The 20121-nt window shown below is 37.3% G+C and overlaps 4 protein-coding genes across 7 annotated transcripts; all 4 read left to right on the forward strand.

The window, feature by feature from the left end:
- Positions 1-975: 975 nt before the first annotated feature.
- LOC147541704 (uncharacterized) lies at positions 976-4367 on the forward strand. 4 transcript variants are annotated; one of them, XR_015224392.1, is made up of 4 exons: positions 976-2010; positions 2166-2263; positions 3669-3869; positions 4144-4179. XR_015224392.1 is itself a non-coding variant. In XM_086638621.1 (3 exons), exons 1-2 carry the CDS (start codon positions 1102-1104, stop codon positions 2226-2228), a joined length of 972 nt encoding a protein of 323 aa, XP_086494747.1. In that variant the 5' UTR covers positions 1007-1101; the 3' UTR covers positions 2229-2263; positions 3669-4098. The 4 variants fall into 4 exon arrangements, 2 of the variants coding, with proteins under 2 accessions (XP_086494746.1, XP_086494747.1); XR_015224391.1 differs by having other exon boundaries at positions 1007-2263; positions 4144-4367; XM_086638621.1 differs by lacking the exon at positions 4144-4179 and having other exon boundaries at positions 1007-2010; positions 3669-4098.
- A 360-nt stretch (positions 4368-4727) lies between these two features.
- Positions 4728-7202, forward strand: SBPASE (sedoheptulose-bisphosphatase). Its single transcript, XM_086638624.1, has 8 exons — positions 4728-4970; positions 5061-5186; positions 5411-5596; positions 5722-5803; positions 6089-6310; positions 6400-6500; positions 6592-6663; positions 6772-7202. Exons 1-8 carry the CDS (start codon positions 4851-4853, stop codon positions 7051-7053), a joined length of 1191 nt encoding a protein of 396 aa, XP_086494750.1. The 5' UTR covers positions 4728-4850; the 3' UTR covers positions 7054-7202.
- Positions 7203-11470: 4268 nt separating this feature from the next.
- LOC147541706 (protein OCTOPUS-like) lies at positions 11471-15556 on the forward strand. The gene is made up of 2 exons (XM_086632245.1): positions 11471-14080; positions 14652-15556. The coding sequence occupies exon 1, from the start codon at positions 11973-11975 to the stop codon at positions 14073-14075; it is 2103 nt and encodes a 700-aa protein (XP_086488371.1). The 5' UTR covers positions 11471-11972; the 3' UTR covers positions 14076-14080; positions 14652-15556.
- A 2711-nt stretch (positions 15557-18267) lies between these two features.
- LOC147541707 (transcription factor DIVARICATA-like) lies at positions 18268-20121 on the forward strand. Its single transcript, XM_086632246.1, has 3 exons — positions 18268-19003; positions 19374-19792; positions 20034-20121. The coding sequence occupies exons 1-3, from the start codon at positions 18630-18632 to the stop codon at positions 20066-20068; spliced, it is 828 nt and encodes a 275-aa protein (XP_086488372.1). The 5' UTR covers positions 18268-18629; the 3' UTR covers positions 20069-20121.

Raw genomic sequence — 20121 nt, forward strand, 5'->3', positions numbered from 1 at the left:
TGTATGAATACGACTGGACTTCGCTCCCGATGGCTCAAATTTTAAGAGTTTTTTTTTTTTTTTATCTCACTGACTCATTTAAATTTGAATTGTTTGCTCAAATGGACCCAAAATCCGCTACTCAGTGAGTCAGACATCTCAAGGTCAGATTTCGAATCTAACTGAGGAAGAAAACACAAACTACCTCAGTTAAGAGATGCAGCAAAATCCTAATTTCTACCCCCTTTAGAACTCCTATACTGATCTTTTCACAACCATGGATGATGCAGGAGTTGGGTAAATTTATGGTCAACTTTGACACCAAGAAACAAAAATATTATTCTTTGAAATCTGAATTGCTTGAAGTTAGGTTTTCAAGAATGTTCGCGATTCTGTTTAGTGATTTTTACTCTGCCTGACTCGTGTAAATATCCGATATACGTCCGCTAAAACCAAACGGAAGAGAAGCTAGCATCATCTTGATCTTCCTCCAACTCTTATGACCAAGTTGTCTTTTTCTGTTATCTAAATTGTCTCGATAACAAACTCTTCTCCATCACTGATAATTGTCTCGATCACAAGAACATGTCAGACAAATATAAGAAAACATTTATTTCAGGAGGCATTAGATGTCAATTTCAAAAGAAATGATTACAGTTACATTTTTGAGCTAGTATAGTAAAGACACACGGGTTTTCACTCACTCTCGTAGAATAGACTTAAAAGTTTCAAGATCACGTAGTGACAGTCCAACTATTACACTAAAAAAAGGAGTGGAAGATGCTAATGAATTTACTTTTTCTTTTTTTGTTGTTGAACATGCTAATGAATTTACTTGATACACACTGGTTCAATTGGTCGTTAATGGTAGTACATGTCCTTTCACTTTGGGAAGTTTTATAGAAACCGACTATAAGTATTAGAGGCGCCTCCCTCTTCGACAAACTCTCTCTCTCTCTCAAATTTGCCTTGAGTGAGGCGCCTGTAACATTGATAGGGGGCGTTGTTAAAACTTTCCTTCACCACAAAATTCAGAACTTAAACTAACACGCAGTTTAAGTGTTACGTATACTGATGGTTCATCGGCTCTTCTAGTGAGTGTTGTTTCTCCACCTTTCTCCGATGTTCCGTTCAAATTTTCCGACAAAAAACCCTAACGGAAATCATTCAACAACTTATCATCTTCTCTCTAGTCTTGTTCAAAATCCATTATCTTTTCCATTGATTAGGTTTAGATTGATCTCCTCCTCTTCCTTTGAAATCTCTACCAAGAATCTCAATATCTCTTCTTTTGTAGTCTCTTATCTAGTGAATTCATGTGGGTTACAAAATGATAAAGCCATTTCTGCATCTAAAAAACTCCATTTCAAAACCTCATCAAAACCAGACTCAGTTCTCATATTTCTTCAAACCAGAGGTTTTACTAAACCCTACATTGCCAAAATCATTACCAAATGTCCATTACTACTTTCAACCGATCCCCAAAAAACCCTAAAACCCAAATTCGATTTTTTCAACTCTGTGGGTCTTTCTGGACTTGATCTCGTTACTGTTCTTTCTAAAGATCCTTTTCTTCTTATTAGAGCAAGTTTTGATAAACAAATTATCCCTACTTTTGATTTCTACAAGAGTATTCTTCAATCTGATGAAAAAGTTGTTACTGCTATTAAAAGTTCTTCAAGATTTCTAAAACTTGTTCAACCAACAGAACTTGTGTCTAACATTGAGCTTTTGCGACTTCAATCTGTTCCTGAAACCCTAATCTCCACTTACCTAATGTTGCAACCATGTCTAGTTTCAGTAAATTCTGAAAAATTTAAAGAGATTGTGGAGGAAATTAAAGGAATGGGTTTTGATCCTTCAAAATGTGCATATCTTCAAGCAATCCATGCATTGGCTGCTATAAGTAAACCTAATTGGGAACAAAAATTGAATGTTTTTAGGGAATGGGGTTGGTCTGAGGATGACATTTTAACAGCATTCAAGAAACAACCATGGTTTATGAGGGTATCGGTGAAGAAGATCATTAAGGTACTAGATTTTTTTGTCAAACAAATGGGTTATAATTCATCTTGTTTAGCTAGACACCCACATGTGTTCATGTATAGCTTGGAGAAGAGGACTATTCCTAGGTTTAGGGTTATTCATATTCTAGTAACCAATTGTCTAATTTCGGAAAATATTAGCATATCCACAGTAGTATCAAAAACAAAGAAGTTATTCTTGGAGATTTATGTGAACAAGTATGAGAAGGAAATTCCTCTATTATTGGAGGCATACCAAGGTTAGTTCTATTACTTTCCTTAGAACTTTACATTCTTTGTCAAGTACTTTGCATTCTCTGTCAAGATCTGCAACAAGTTTGATGGCATTTAACATTTTCTTCAAAATCATGTCTGAGATTATTTGGCTTGAGAATGTGAAGGGAATTTTTGATTTGTAGATATGAAATGTGATTGGTTTTTTCAGTTTGTGTATTACCAATTGCTTTTTAGTTGCCACAAGTTTCACATGGTATCAGACTAGGCCCACGCGCGGTAGGTTTAAAAGCCACATGTGCTCCGCGTTATCCAAAAAATGACATGTGTTAGGCTTAAAGAACGTTACACGTGAGGAGGCGTGTGAGAATAGTCTTACGTTGGGAAATGGTACTCTAGTAACCAATAATATAATGTTTAGGTCATCTCCTCATTACCAAGTGGTTTTGAGTTGGATGACCACAAATTTAACGATGTGCGTCATGTGTTAGTGTTGTGATATCAGAACAAAATCACCAACTTTTCAGCCTCTCTTCTAGTTTCAACCTAAGCATAATTCGTTTAGACCGTAATGCAAGATTCAAATGGAGATTTTAGACGGTTTGGCATGATATATACAAATGAGGGGAGTACACCCACATAGAATCACCAGTTTGGGTTATTTTCGTTAGCATGAATTTTTTTTTTTGAGAGATCAGCATTCTTTGAGGGGTATGACTCCGTGTCTCGAACCCTTGACCTAGAGGGTGGAAGCCCACTTGGTAACAACTCCAACCAAAGGTTGTTGACCGTTAGCATGAACTTAGGTATAAGGCAGGCGTAAGATGACATAAAGGAAATGAGAAGAAGAAAAAACAGTTTTTAAAATACAATTCATAAGATAAGAAGATCGATTTACGAGTCAATATAGAGTAAATATCAAGAGTAGGCCAATGAAGTATAGATAAGTGAGATATAAATAGAAACAATGTATTTTCGGTTTGGCATGATATATACCAGTGAGGAGATTACACGCACATAGAATCAACTATTTGGGTCATGTTTATGTGGAAGCGAACGTAGGTGTAAGGTAAGCGTGGAGATAATATCAAGGTAAGGAGAAAAAAATAGTTATTGGAATGCATGTTAAGAAAATGGCTTTAGTTTACGAGTCAATAGAGCCAATAGCAAGAGTTGTTCAATCTTCAATTAAGTATAGAGATATAATTAGGCACCAAGTTCTTTCCCTTTAACGTTTTTTATTGCGTTTACTTCTATAATTCGTGATACGCTCGTTCCTCGGGAAAAGTAAACCCATTATGTCCTGCAACCAAGTTATTGTTTGAATCATTTTTGATTATTTACTTGATTCACTTTAAAATGTAAATGTGGCGTGAAGACCTCTCAGCTTTATGACTTGCGGTTTTCATCCTCTTCAATGATTTTCTTCAGGTCATCTAGAAGCTGACATATATCAAGATGAATCACTTTCTGAGTCAGATCACATTTCAACAAAGTGTAAGCTGCTTGATTGACCGACCTTTCGACATGACAAGTTGAAAAGGTATCAAAACTGGGTTAAAACAGTCCAACAACGAACTCCTACACCACTGATATGGCCTTCCAAGGAATAATTCGTCCGAGCTTATGAAAGTACGTGCAGTTTCCGTGCTATTGAAGATTGTTATGCAGCTCGTTACATGCATGTGCACGTGTATGCAAATTGTATGCAAATTGTGGCTTCTTCAATTGTTTTACTTCACGAAAACAATTTTGTATAAGCGATACGATTTTTGTTGCTAAGATAACATAAGTCCACTATTCATAAAAAAATATTAGATTGTGTGAAAATTCAATGAGTAATTTGCAAGACTTCTGTGAATTCCTCTTAAGATGGAGCTTACAGTTTTAGGTATTTGGTTGACAGGGTTACTGCAAATGGACATCATTTTGATGACTAAAGGTAAGCTATTCACTTCCTTTGTTTTTTTTCTTCAAGAGAGTAAAAAGGTTCAAGAGGGGTTGAGTTCAAAATTTGATCGGCTATTTTTATTTATTAGGGGAAAAGAACAAAGCTTTTAATCTTCTCCATATGGCAGTTATTTTTCTCCTTGTTGGACTTTGAATGGTCTGTCTCAAATAAATCTAAAAGTAACTTGAATCGTTTTTTAGACGAGTTAGACATTATGAATCAGACAAATATTTGATATTTAACTCGGATCAATCAAGACTAGGAATCATATTTCACATCATTTAGAAAAAGAAAACCTCTCCCTTCTATTTTACGGTTTATTCGACTATGGTTCAGCTCATCTCAAAATGAACTTCTAAAACTATCTCTTCAGTTAACTCTTGCATAACAGAAGAGATAAAGGGATAAGAAATGAATACAAGGGAAGGCACACACAATAAAATGACCGTTAAAGCATACGTCAAGGAAAACCAAATGGGACCCGCCAAGTATCTCATAGGAGAGAAATTATAACCACAGATTCCAATGACATCCTATCTGAATGGCTGCCACGTGGCAGAAACTCATTTAGCAGCTTATCTCCTACTAGTTAATACTCTCAAAACATAACTCACAAGCTAGGAGGAAGAAAAGCTCTTACCAATACATTTTTTTTCTTAGCAATGGAGACAGGAATTATGTTTTCGGGTCGTGGAGCTTTTCTGCCGGAGGTGACGGCACAGAGATCTACTGCAATGATGTCTCCGACTTCAGTCTCTAGATCAACATTCAATTCGGCCCGGGTACACAACTTTAAATTGTTGTCTCTTTTTCATGTATAATGTTATTAGTTTTGACTAGAGACTAGAATATGTAAATGACATTCTTTGCAGAAATTGAGATCAAGTTCTATCTTTGGTGAATCTTTGCAAAGTACTATGTTGAAATCGTCGGTCAAGTTCACGAAAGGGAGGAGTTATACTTCACTTGTCACAAAGTGCGAAATCGGAGATAGCCTGGTAAATTGTCCAATTATGTGTTAAGAATGAAAATGATGTAGATTTAGTACTAAGTTTCTATTTAAACTTCCTTTAGTTTTTACATAATTCAATCAATTTGTACACATTTCTATCTAGTTTTCGAAGAAATCTTAGTTGCTTTAGATTCTTAGGACTTTAATTAGTTCAAGCTAGTTAACTCTGTCATTGAAGGACAAATTGTGATTGGAATGTGTATATTATAGGAGGAGTTCCTAGCAAAGGCAACACAAGACAAGGGGTTGATAAGGGTATTGATGTGTATGGGTGAAGCAATGAGGACTATAGCCTTCAAAGTTAGGACTGCATCTTGTGGTGGAACTGCCTGTGTGAATTCATTCGGCGATGAGCAACTTGCTGTTGATATGCTTGCGAATCAGCTACTTTTCGATGTCAGTAGACACCGACTCTTCCTTATTTATGTGTCTTTTGATCTTGTTTGAGTTTGTTTGTTTTCAAGATTGCATTGTTACTAACAATTAAGCTCACTTTATCTTCTACTTTGATGCTTAGCTAGGCCTTAACTTACTCTCACTTCTGCAAATACGCTTGCTCCGAAGAAGTTCCCGAACTTCAAGATATGGGAGGTCCAGTTGAAGGTTAGTTGATCTTCAAAAACCTTAAAAAAAAATAAACTCAAGTTTTATATTTTCTTTTTCATTGTCTGGATCCGACTCAATCAAATAAACCCAAAATCAATCTGAATCAAACCATTTAGACGAGTCAGACAAAACCAAACACTCTAAAATCTGACTTTGGTCCGTTCAAACCCCGAGTCAGATTTCAGACCCGACTTGGAGAAAACACTATCTAAGCTCATCACTTCAGTCTGGACTCTATTATTTTGAATTATCATTAATGATGGTTTATTGGAAAAATAACAGGTGGGTTTAGTGTTGCATTTGATCCTTTGGATGGGTCGAGTATCGTCGACACTAATTTCACAGTTGGTACCATATTTGGAGTATGGCCCGGAGATAAGTTAATCGGTGTAACTGGAAGAGATCAAGTTGCAGCTGCCATGGGTATTTATGGCCCAAGAACTACTTACGTTATCGCTATCAAAGGCTTCCCAGGGACCCATGAATTCCTACTTCTTGATGAAGGTCTATTGAACTCTTCTCGAACTACAATTTTTCCTTTACCCATTGCTATAAACTTAATTGTTCGTCCCCTTTTATGTTTGAGTTGTTAGGTAAATGGCAACATGTTAAAGAAACAACCGAAATCGCAGAAGGGAAGCTATTCTCTCCTGGAAATTTGAGAGCCACATTTGACAATCCTGAATATGATAAGGTCTTGTTCTTGGTTTCTCTCTCTTTCTTAAATCAGCTTATCCAAGTTGTTTACATTTTGATCTAATTTTGAAATGTCTCTCTCTGAACAGTTGATCAATTACTATGTAAGAGAGAAGTACACATTGAGGTACACCGGAGGAATGGTTCCAGACGTAAACCAGGTCTACATCAACTTTATCCGCTTGAATTACTCAACTTTGGATAACTTATTGAAACTCTGTTATGAGGATTGATCTTTTTTTTTTTTTTTTTGGTTCTTGTTATGGCAGATCATTGTGAAAGAGAAAGGAATATTCACAAATGTGATATCACCAACTTCAAAAGCTAAGCTGAGGTTGTTATTCGAGGTAGCGCCATTGGGTTTGTTGATCGAAAATGCCGGTGGATTTAGTAGTGATGGAACCAAATCTGTACTAGATCAGGTGGTTGTTAACCTTGACGATAGAACCCAAGTTGCTTATGGATCAAAGAATGAGATCATTCGATTCGAAGAAACTCTTTATGGGTCTTCTAGGCTAAAGACTGGTACACCTGTTGGAGCTTCTGCTTAAACTTCTTTCTAGCTCACTCTCTTTCTATATATCTATATATATATATGAAGAGTATGTATTAGTCCTTTGTTTGTAAGAGTTTCCTTGTCAAACCTTTAAAGTTCATGTTCATTTGATGAATGAAGCTACATCTTATCTTTTTCCAACAACATTTCTGTTTTTCCTTGGGCTCTTAATGGGCCTGTCTTGAAGCTCACATTTATGTTCTAACTCCCAAACCCGTTTGTAATGGAAAATGTTAAATGCACTCACCATTTCTTTCATATCCACCCACATCAAATTGGGGGGTTAACTTTGTTTTATGTAACCATGGTTGTAACTTTAAAGTAAATAAGAAATATGGGCCTACCGCCATTTCCATCCTCTCTCTCTCTCTCTCTCTCTCCTCCATTTCCTTCCTCTCTCTCTCTCCTCCATTACTTCTTCCTCCCACCACCACCACTACCAATATACCACCATTTATGTTTCCTCCTCCCCATCTCTCTCCTTCTTTCCACATGTATATATAGAGAGGGAGCAGGGAGGAGAGAGAAATTTTGGTGGTGGGAGGTGGTGGTCGGACTAGGAGAAGAACAAACAATTCGAAAAACAATTGAATGGCCGTTTGTAAAGTGGTGAAAAAATGTTGGTGGAGAGGTTGGGAACACAAAATTAAAAATATAGAATTGGCCCAACTTTTCCATGGACGCCCCCGATATGTTTATTCTTGGCCCACTCCTCTCTTGGCACGGCCGACGGACAAGGCAGGCCGAGAGCAGTCGGATCAGGCATAGTTTGGACTGTTCAAATCTAACACAGACTAAACCCAATCTTAAAGTTTTGAGGTCGTCCCAATCTGAGAGCCTTGGGACTACTCCAATCCGTGGAGGCGTTAAGAGTAACAGCGAGGGCAAGAGTAAAAAAGAAGGGTATGTATAGACGCTCCCAATTAAAAATAGAAAAGGGAAAACTCCACCACAATGTTAAAGCCTACCAACCTCATTGAGAGACAAACTAATTCTGACTAAAGGAATCTATTGAGGAGAGGATAGAGAAAGAAGAAAGATGAGAGAATTTAAAAAATAAAAGGAAACCAAATTGCCCTAAAAGTTCACCAACATATTTAGTTGTGCTCACCAACATATTTAGTTGGTAAGTGCATGCTCTGAAAGACTAGGATTTAACTTTATATCTTCTTCTGGTGAAAGCAGATTGAAAGAAAATAAAGACAATAATAGACTGAAAAAGCTTTATTGGAAGACAAGAAGCTCTCTGATCTCTCCTTCAGCTTTGGGATCCCCACACTATTCACTACCACCAAACATGTTCAACCCTAGGGTAACATGACACCCTCTTTAAAAAAAACAAGAAAGAAATAAAACCTGACTTTATTTTGGAAATTGATTCTGATCTATATTAGAGCATCTTCAATGCAAAACTCAATCTTAGAAATTCGGAGTGTCACATAGGATTTTCTGAGTTTTTCTTAAAAAATCATCTCCAATGCAAAACTCAACTAAAATCTCAAAGATGATGTGTCGAGAGTGGAATAGAGATATCTCAAGAGGACACTCTATTTTCAGAGTGTCCTCTTGAGATACCTCTAATTGTCCAACTCATCAATATTTAAATTTCAACCAATATAAATTAAGTCTTCGTATATTTTCAAAATAACTAATTACTTTTTTACAAAAATAACCATGACACGTAAGTAAAATAAAAGAGTTTAGAGTGTTGCATTGGAGACATACAAGAATTGAGGATCTCTATTTTCGACACCCATGAGTGAAAATCTCAATTGGAACTCGACAAATAGGACGAATAGAGATTTTTTTGAGTTTTGCATTGGAGATGTTCTTAGTCATTAGAGTTTATGTCAACAATCAACACTATCAAACACTTGGACACCTATCTAGTTACTACTTTAACCGTTGTTAAGGTATGTACGGGTATGTGAGTATGTAAACGAAAAACTATTATAAACCGATGTGGGTTCATTTGTATATTATATTTATAAGATATTATTAAATTTATTTTACAAGATTTTTGTCTTTAATGATAAAATTTTGTAAATGGAAACCTAAAGATATGCATAATAGTAGGCATGTAAGACTAATTATCAGGCTAATGTGATTATTTTATGTCAATATGGAAAAATAGGTTAGTGTGCCGACAATAATTAGTGCTTAATAAGGTGGGTTAGTCTAATCAAATCATCAAATCCAAACAAAGGTATTTTTTTAAGAGTTAATTCCTATTTGGCCCCCTACTTTGTGACCAACTTCCTTTATGGCCCCCTTTTTTCCGTAAATTCAAATATGGCCCCCTTTTCTTAACACCGTCAGTCAACTTTTATGGTCAATACTTTCTTTTCCATGTTTACCCTTCTTATTAGAATGATTAATAAATTCAAAATTGACCCCCTTTAGAATTTGAGTCAATTTCAAAAAAATTATAACAACTTTAGAAGAAACAAGGGGCCTAAAATAGAATACATATAAAAAAAACAAAAACACCTCGTCCCACCCTCTCTCTCTCCTCCATCTCACCTCCACATCATGTATCTCGCCACCTCATCATCTTCTCCGAATGAAGGTCGCCGGCCGGCCAAATTTTCCGGCGACCTTCCATTTTTTTTTTTTCATCTTCTCTCTCTATTCTTTCTCTTATCTCCCTCTCTCTCTAATCTCTCTCTCTCATTTCTCTCTTTTTATCACATTTCTCTCTCATTCTAAAAAAAAAAAAAAAAACTCTCTCTCTCTCTCATCTCTCTATATTCCGGCGAAGGGGAGGAGCCCCTTCGCCGGAATAACCAGACCTTGAAGGTCTGGTTTTAGAGGTAAACCAGACCTTCAAGGTCTGGTTAATACCAGACTCGGTCTGGTTTAACCAGGCCGAGATCTGGCTTCAACCAGATCCCGACCTGGTTTCAAACCAGACCGAGATCTGGTTGAAGAAGCCAGATCTCGGTCTGGTTTGAAACCAGACCGAGTCTGGTATTAACCAGACCTTGAAGGTCTGGTTTACCTCTAAAACCAGACCTTCAAGGTCTGGTTATTCCGGCGAAGGGGTTCCTCCCCTTCGCCGGAATATAGAGAGATGAGAGAGAGGGAGTTTTTTTTTTTTTGAGAATGAGAGAGAAATGTGATAAAGAGAGAGAGAAATGAGAGAGAGAGAGATTAGAGAGAGAGAGAGGGAGATAAGAGGAAGAATAGAGAGAGAAGATGAAAAAAAATGGAAGGTCGCCGGAAAATTTGGCCGGCCGGCGACCTTCATTCGGAGAAGATGATGAGGTGGCGAGATACATGATGTGGAGGTGAGATGGAGGAGAGAGAGAGGGTGGGATGAGGTGTTTTTGTTTTTTTATATATATTCTATTTTAGCCCCCTTGTTTCTTCCAAAGTTGTTATAATTTTTTTGAAATTGACCCAAATTCAAAAGGGGGTCAATTTGGAATTTAGAAATCATTCTAATAAGAAGGGTAAATATGGAAAAAAAGGTATTGACCACAAAAGTTGACTGACGGTGTTAAGAAAAGGGGGCCATATTTGAATTTACGGAAAAAAGGGGGCTGGCTATAAAGGAAGCTGGTCACAAAGTAGGGGGCCAAATAGGAATTAACTCTTTTTTTAATTATATTAATACATCCACAATCTCACTTGCATAACTACAAATTTGAAAATTAATCTGCACTATATTCTAAAATAATCAAATTTATATGTATAGCAACTAGGTTTTTATAAAACTGTGAACTCATACTCAAAATATTCAAGTGAACGTATAGAGCAATTTACCACTAACGGCGCTAGAAGACCATTACACCATTCTCGTGCAACCGAGGTGGTTCTCTTAAACCTAGCTTAGCTTATTAATTAGTGAGTGAGTTAACAATGTTAAATAGTCTCTCTATGTACACGAACTTAACAAATAACAACATCAAAAGAAGCACAACTAGACTTAATTCTAGATAACCTTTTGTAACAAGTCCCTTATATGCCTGAATAGATATTCCTCGTAGTTGTTTCAAAAAATCTGGTGAAGTCGACCCATTATAACCTTACTATGGCTAACATGCATCTAACCAAATACAAAATTAAAAATCTTCTGAAGATCATGTTCATATATATCAATTACAAAGTTAAAAATGTTTTGAAGATCGATCATGTTTTTTTTTTTTTTTTTTTTTTTTTGGAAGTCGACTACGATCTACGTATGTCGTTACATGTGGCACTTGATACATCATAGATGTGATAAGCTCGATAACCGCCTACTCAAACACTAACAGGACCGGGCCTATAGCCCAACTAGAACATGCCCTAAAGGCCAACAACATTATGAAGATCGATCATGTTGATGTTGCTAACCTAACCAAAACATTTGAGTCCAATTTCCAGATCGGCCGACGCTATTTCAATCCGGATTGGCAGGGACTGGGTCCAAAACCCGGCCGAGCAAGCTCTTTCCTGTGCCCGGCGGGGCCGGCCGGGCAGATAAGCAACACTTGGGAAGTAGTGGGGCAGAGTGTTTTGTTATTGCTTTTGCTTTTTGGTCTTTTTTTGCTTTGGAGGAATCTTTGAATGGTGAGAGAGAATTGAAAAGAAAACCAAATTTTTTTAAAACAAAATTCTTATTGATAAAAAACAAAGAGAAAGAAGAAAATCAATCAATCACCAAGAACAGAAAAGGATAGAACCAAAGATCCATTTCAATACTCTTCTCTGTTTCCTTCTTTCTATCCAGAGAGAGAAAAGGAAGTGTGTATCAATTGTCCTTGCCAGACTAGACTCTTCAGGGTTTTTCTGAGGTTTATACCACCAACTCCCCTTCTCTCTCTCTCTCTCTTTTTTTAAGGGTTTTATCTGAACATGAAGTGTGAGTAAAGCATTGAACTGGGTAATAAGAGGGTTTTTCATTTCATTTCATTTCATTTGTTAAAAGAGATGGATAATCTTGAAATACCACCACAACCAGTTATTCCTCCTCAAAGTTTCTCCGTCTGTGATCGTCACCCCGACCAACCAGTCACCGGATTTTGTGCTTCTTGTTTAAGAGAACGCCTCGCCGGATTAGATCAACCCAACCCAAACCCAACTCGCTTAAAATCTTCAACTGCTTCTTCTGCTCTTAAAGCTATCTTCAGAGGCTCTAATGGAGTAAGAGAAAGTAGTTATAACAATAGAAAGAACAAACCCTCTTCTTCTTCTTCTTCTACTTCGTTTTTTTCTGAGCTTCGGCGGAGCAAGTCATTCTCTGGTGGAAGAGGTGAGGGTTTTTCTGGTTTTTTAGAACCTCAGAGGAAGTCTTGTGATGTTAGGGCTAGAAGTGTTACTCTTTGTAATCTTTTCAGTATTGATGCTGATAAGAAAGGAGAATCATCAAATGAAGTTTTGGGTGAGATTGAAGAAATTGAAACCACAAATTTAGGGTTTTCAGATGTTGAAGGTACTACTGTATTTGAATTGAAGGAAGAAAGGGAGGAGGAAGAAGAAGAAGAAGGGGGAGAACAGATGGTGGTGGATGAAGAAGAAGAAGAAGAAAGTAAGGAAGATATTAGGGTTTCTTCTGATGATATTGTTGTTCCAGTTCCATCACTTGGACACCTAGTTGAAGAGGAGAGGGTGGAAGAAGAGATTACCGAAGAGATAGTTGAAGAGATTGAAGAAGTAGAAGAAGAAATATTAGTTGAAAAACAAGAGATCATGACAATAAAGGATCATATAGATCTAGAATCCCAATGCCAGAAGCCTATGGCAGGAGGAGGAGGAAGGGATTTGAAGGAAATTGCAGGAAATTTTTGGGTAGCAGCTGCAGTTTTCAGCAAGAAACTACAAAAATGGAGGAAAAAACAGAAAGTGAAGAAGCGAGAAAATGGTGGGAAAATGCCGAGCGAGAAAAGAACTGGTAGATACTTCAGGGAAACACAGTCAGAGGTTGCTGATTATGGGTTTGGTAGAAGATCTTGTGATACTGATCCAAGGTTCTCACTTGATGCTGGTCGAATGTCCATTGATGCTAGTCGAATGTCCATTGATACCAGTAGGATGTCCATTGACGCTGGTAGAACTTCAGTTGATGTAGGTAGAATGTCAGTTGATGTGGGTAGAATGTCATTCGACGATCCCGGTTCATGGGATGAACCAAGAGCTTCTTGGGATGGATATCTTATTGGGAAAATGTTTCCAAGGATTCCCTCAATGGTTTCAGTTGTTGAAGATGGTTCTGTACCTCTTCGACGAATCGATAATCTAATTCCAGTTGAAGAACCCATCAATGAGAATGTTACTATCACATCTCTCTCTGGTGGGTCACTTCAGACTAATGATTTCAACCCAGATTCAATAAATAGAAAGAGTTTGGATCGATCGAATTCACTTCGAACAATTCATGCAGATCTCAATGAAATGAAATTTGTTTCAAATTCAAAGGTTTCTCCTACTACTATTGATAACCTTAACCGATCCTCGAGGATTTCTAACTCCTCGAATCCACTCAGAGATGATCGGTCTGAGAGCTTCGATTCAGTTTTTAGAGATTGTGATGGCGGAGATAGAAAAGGGTCTAGAAAATCTCGAAGGTGGAGTAAGGCTTGGAGCATTTGGGGGTTTATACATAGACGGCCAAGTAACAAAGACGATGAAGAAAGATATTATAGAGGGAATGTGATCGACCGTTCATTCTCAGAGACTTGGCCTGAGCTTAGGGAGATTAATGGAGATCCAAAAGTGGGTTTTAATCGAAATGTCTTTCGGAGTAATAGTAGTGTTAGTTGGAGGAGTCCATCTAGTAATAGTGGTTTGTTTGGGAGTAGGAGGAGGAGCAATGGAGAAATAAATGAGCAAAGTAAGAAGAGAAGAGAGGAAATCACATTAGAAAGAAATCGAAGCGCAAGATATTCTCCAAACAATCTTGATAATGGCTTGTTAAAGTTTTACCTAACCCCATTGAGGAACAGTAGGAGAAGTGACTCGGGAAAGAATAAGCTAAAGACTTCACATTCAATCGCGAGGAGTGTATTTCGGCTATACTCAACCGAGAAAGCCTAAATTAGGTATTCTTTGATATTACCAAGTTTTGATTTCCATTTCTATTATCTAAACATATATATTCAATTGATTTACTTGCTATTGGTTGGATAAAACCACATCGTATTACTACCTCGCGTATGATATCATGAATGCTACGTTAATCATGTATTCCCCGTTAAATAATAAAAACCTTCGATACTTAATTGCCTACATTATATCATCGTTGATGTCATTAATTAGTTTGTGTCGATCATATTCATGTAGTTGGACAATTCCAAATAACGAAAACTTAAATAGTTGAAATTCTTAATAAATCGTTGACTTAAATTTGAATTGACATTACTTGATTTCCTTACCGATAATTGCCTTATCAGACTCAGCATAATCTATCATAATCTATTTGATTTAAATTAAAGATTTGTTTTAATGACTATTATGGGGTTCTTACTTCTTGTCCTAATCCTATTTTGTCGTTTTAAGTAAAAGTTATTTGTCCTGAAGGAAGAGACGAATTTGTTCAAATACTTACGTTATAATGTTCAAAATTTCCAGCCTCGCCCTGTCCTTATCTTCTTCTTTTCCTTCATATTTCAGGAAATCTCCATCAGTTCATTTCAGGTTGAGGGTTTTTGGAGCTTGAAATTCCCCAACATTTTTGTCGCTGGAGTTACTTCAGTTTAAAAATGGGTTTCAGTCTGCTCTCAGGTTGGGGGGTGTTAAAGCCAAAAAGAAAGGAAGAAATGCTCTTCGAAAAGACAAGTAGGTTAAGGATGTTTGTAGTTGAAGAATTCATGGCAGAGTTATTCGCATGTTGATATACTGCATTCCATTGCATAGCTTGAAAAGCTCATGGTTATTGCCCGAGATTACCTAAAATTTTTGTCAAGGACAAGAAACTGGGTAAGAAGAAACTCTGAATTTTGAAGAAGAGACTTGTGAACTAGAATAATATTATGAATGATGCTAAGAATAATAGGGTGTAGATTCATCAGCACAAGGTCAGAGATACCTAGCTATCATCAATGTGGCCAGGCCAGGTTTGTCCTTTGGGCGCCCCAGGGCGAACCTTGCTTGTTTGTTTTGCGCGTCGTGCCTGGTGGGCCTATGGCGCACCTTGGGGGGATGCATGAGAAAGGCTTGCCAGGGCCAGACTAATTGACACCACCGCCACTAGAGATGCATCTGGTGGTGGCTTCTCAATTGCCCGGTACAAGTTGTGGCCATTGGCATTTCAAAATTCAGGGCATGAAAAGAGCTTTTCTCACCTCAAAGTAGCAAGTTAGAGGAAGTTCCTGTGCTTTGCTTCTTTTTTTTTTGTAGTTGTCCATCTTTTCTTGGTGTGGGCTTGACATAATGGACTTTATAAATAGGAAGATTTTAAGCTTTCTGTTTATTTTATTTGCATTCGATGGAGGCTTGAGGGGCAAATAGGTTCTACTATAAAATTGTATAAGAAAAATTAGGTGGTAGTAAATTGGCAATGATTTATGTTTATTTTATGGAGTTAGCTGTGGTTGTTGCATTACTTGGTATAAATGTTTGGGCAGTTCTGTGTTTGAGCTTAGCAGTTGGAGTTGTGCGTGTAGAAATTAGAAATCCTATGGGCACCATGAAGTTGGCTATGTGGGTACCTACAAGCACATCCAAATTCTTGTAATTTCTACCAATCTTCATGAGAAAATATCAAGTACTTAAAGTTTTGATTCAAGGGTAGTTCCAGAGGCGGTACGTATTCTCTACAAGTGGCGAATGTGTATACATATCAAAGAAGTGAAATAGTTTATCTCATGAAATATGGCCCAAAATTTCTTAGAGCAAAATAATTTTCGTCGCACGCCCATCCAGGTTCTGCTAGGTCCAATCACTCATGGATATGGAAAGCCAATTAGGCAGAATATGAACACTCTCTTCCGTCTCTTTCTGAAATCCACAAAGGCTCAAACATATTCATATTGCTTTATTTTATGGAAATGTCGTACTAAAGAGCTCGCACTTAAAAATCTTATTGGTAAATACATCGGTGCAACCAAATTGAAACTATTAAACATACACTTCTCAATTGCGCTTTCGTTAGAAACATATGATTTTACTTTAATATTAATGCTATCTCGATTCACTTGCAGTAGAATTGAATTCTAATTTGGAGGGAAATCAAGATGGAAGGTGGATTCAAGTCAGTTTCCCAATCTAAACCTTACTATAGAATGAAGTTAATTTTGAAATGAATTGCTTGTGTATGAGGCGGATTTGGGAAAATAAATACTCCACCTAAACCTACCTCCTTTATTAAATCTAGATAGCCAATCATAGAGCAAGGGCACATTTCCCAATAGGCAATATCCAAGGGAGTAGGACGAATTCCACAAACTAAAAAATGTATGTAAACAGTTAAAAGTTCCGGGACCACTACCAGTATAGGTTTTATACAAATACATAATACCAAATTCAAGGGTGTTTTAGTAACAAAAAGGAAACGTGCTTCAATTTTCTACCTTTGAGAAAGAGAGCTAAAGACTAGAGGGAGACTGACGACACGTCGGGGTTGCCTGCCTTCACACCCCGCCTTTTTACTCAAGTCCACTTTCACTCATCGTGCTCCAACAGACTAGACAAGTCCAAAGGCATTCTGACTGGGTGTAATTCGTGTTCGACTTGAACAACACGGACTCAAGTTAAGAGTAGGGGTGGCAATTTGATCCGAACCGGTGGGTTTTTTCCCGAACCCGCCCCTAATGGAACGGGTTTTACCGCCCCGTTTATTAAATGGGACGGTAATGGTATGAAGATAAAACCATTTACCGGGGTCGGGGCGGGTTTGGGATTAGGTAGTAAAACCCGCCCCGCCCCGATTATATATGTTATGTATTATATATACAATAGGTTTCTAAAACTTTTTATCTTATATCATCAATTTAACTATTTTATATTTTATATTATGTAATAAGTTGTAGTGTTTATAGTTGATAAAACCAAAATGTTATAAAATTTTGTTTATAATATTTATATTATTTTGATTAATCTAACTTATTTGAAATAAAAATATGAAATTTATGTTTAAATCCGACCCGCCGCGCACCGTTTCATGTTAAACGGGGCGGGGCGGGTCGGTAATGGTTAAGTAATTTCTAATCGGAACGGGTATGGTAATTAAATACCCACCCCGATTAGCTATTGGGACGGGAATGGTAAAACCCGTTTACTAACGGGGCGGACTTGGGAAAGAGATAACCCGTCCCAAATCCGCCCCGTTGACATCCCTAGTTAAGAGTGACAGGAAGAAACACGAGCCTTAGCTAAAAAGGCAGGCGACCTTTAGAGGCACCCTCTCTAGAATAGGGGCCGTTGCAGTGGACCTAGTGGTGGTAGGTCCCTCACCATCCATCACCTTCTCTGGGGTTGGTTTGTGATAATTCAAACATCCTAGGAGGCTGGGGCCAAACTAATTGCCAAAAACCACATGGGTGTCAATAATTTTACAAGAATATGGTGTAGTAAATTTATCTCTATAAGATTTTCTTTTTTTGTTGCAAGGATCTCTGTATGAACTAAACTATCTAATTTGTGGTCTGTTTTACGAACAATTACCACCCAATTTTACTTAATGTTGAGAGGATGTTGATTATGACGGAGGATTCTCTCGCTTTGGTACATTAAGTACAATTTGAACACATTATCTGTTTGATATATGCATAACAAACCATTAGTTTAATAGTGATGATGTGTTCTATAGCAACATCGATAGAGAGAACTTTTACCTCGGTTGTGGTCAAAATAAACTTCACTGAACTTATTGGGTGAAGTCTTAATTGGACATTTGAGCCAAAAATGATCGTCACCCGGCCTATAGTGGGATTGTGACCCCTGATTTATTCAAAGCATTTACTTGAGTTGCAGGCTTGCAGCCCCTACAAACACCATAACATCCAATCACAAATCCCCACTTTCAACCCCTTTCTTTGGTCTGCCATTCTTCCTCCTCCACCTTCCCAGAATCTCTCTTTTTCAGCTTGAAGGAATAGAGTTATAGAATTTGAATTAATCTGTTCTCATCCAGCTTTGCTCCATCCTCATTTAGTAAAAAGAAAAAAAAACAGACATCTCTTCCTTCTCATTTTTCCATTTGGGTCTCTTAGTTCTTGCTTTTTTTCTTTTCTTTTCAGTTAACATTCATTTTTACTGAGGACTTGTGTGGGTTTTGCTTTAATTTATTCTTCTTTATGGTTGTTTGAAGATCTGATATGGAGTTCAGCTTTTAATCTTTGAGAAGAAATATCTCTTCTTCTTTCTTTTACTAGATTTTCTTTGATTTTGGAAAAGTGGGTCACTTCTAGTTTCTTCCTCTACTTCTTTTCAAAGATATTCTGATCCCTTGATAATGGTTTTTAATTTAATGCCTGTGATAATCTAGTAGAACCCATACCACCCTCTCTCTCTCTCTTCAACCAACTCTCCATATCTGAATTGCAAACCCACACACACACACATATATATAGAGAGAGAGGTGAATGGATATCCAAACTGTAAACTCATATCTGTTTCTTCCATGTGATTTTGATTTGTAATTTGAATTAGATGAGGTTGGAAATGGCATCATCCTATTCCAATTGGTTTCTTGAAGGAACCAACAACAATACAAGATGGTCTCATGAAGAGAACAAACTCTTTGAAAGTGCTTTAGCTTTACATGATAAAGATACTCCGGATCGATGGCAAAAAATTGCAGATATGATCCCCGGAAAGTCTGTGGTAGATGTTATAAAACAATATAAAGAATTAGAATATGATGTTAGCCAAATAGAAGCAGGTTTGATCCGAATTCCTGGATATAAGACCTCCTCATTTACGTTAGAGTGGGGATTCGGCTCCAGTGGGAAGAGACCTTCTTCGGGTAGAGCTTCTGATCAAGAGAGAAAGAAAGGGGTTCCATGGACAGAGGAAGAACATAGGTAACATTCCCCTAGAAACCATGTTTATCTTTGTGAATTTGTAGTATCTCTTAATGTCGAAAAATGTATGTTAACATCTAAACTTGATTCTTCATCAAACAATTATCGACACCCATGAGGCTTTTGGCAATTAGTTTGGTCCCAGCCTCCAAGGATGTTGAATTGAAGTTCAACTATAGCCGAGTGGTGTTCGGTATCTAGTGATAGTAAAACAGAGGTGGAACCATGCATTTTCTATCGAGTAGTCTGGTTAAATGATACTATCGGTAGGGCGACCTGGCTAAAGCACGGGTTAGCCAACTATGGCTCCATTTTGGATAGTGTGGTTTCTCGTAAATTTGTGACATGGGTTTGGGATATTATATTGCAGGTTGTTTTTGTTGGGTCTAAAGAAGTACGGTAAAGGAGATTGGAGAAACATATCGAGGAATTACGTTGTCTCTAGGACACCAACTCAAGTGGCAAGCCATGCTCAAAAGTACTTTCTCCGGCAACTTTCAGGAGGGAAAGATAAGAGAAGATCCAGTATTCATGATATCACAATTGTAAATTCCATAGAAACAACTCCTCAGTCAGACAACAAAAATAGATCTCATTCTATTGATCAACCAAATCTCCTTCTTTCTCAACCTAATATGGGTATCTCACCAAAAGCATTATTTGATTGGAATCAACCCAATAACAATGGAAACATGAATTTCAGTCAAACAAATCAAAACCCATTTGTGCCACCCCCATATGGGATCGGTTCATACGATATAAAACCGCAGGGACAAAATCTTCACAGAGGTACTTTTAATGGATCTCATATTGGATAACGACGATTGAATGTTATCAAGATTGTTATGTCCATGTTTTATCTATCATTTTTCTGTGAATATATTGGAAATGGGAGGTTCTCTTAAACCATATTTCACATGGGAGTTTCTTTCTTATATTTTGGTTGTCATTTGCTTTGAAAATTGCCCGTGGTTATGAAATAGAATTTGAAATTTTCTCCTTGATTTAGTTTTCCATTATGACTATGAAGGGATTGGTGAAGATATAAAAAAGACGATCTCATGAATCTAATTGGAACATTACTATCTCCAACTAACCGGCGAAATATAGAACAAGGT

Source organism: Eschscholzia californica, unplaced genomic scaffold, assembly GCF_041429995.1.
Source record: "Eschscholzia californica isolate CP2 unplaced genomic scaffold, dmEscCali1.0.p SCAF_4, whole genome shotgun sequence".
Taxonomy (NCBI): Eukaryota; Viridiplantae; Streptophyta; class Magnoliopsida; order Ranunculales; family Papaveraceae; genus Eschscholzia; species Eschscholzia californica.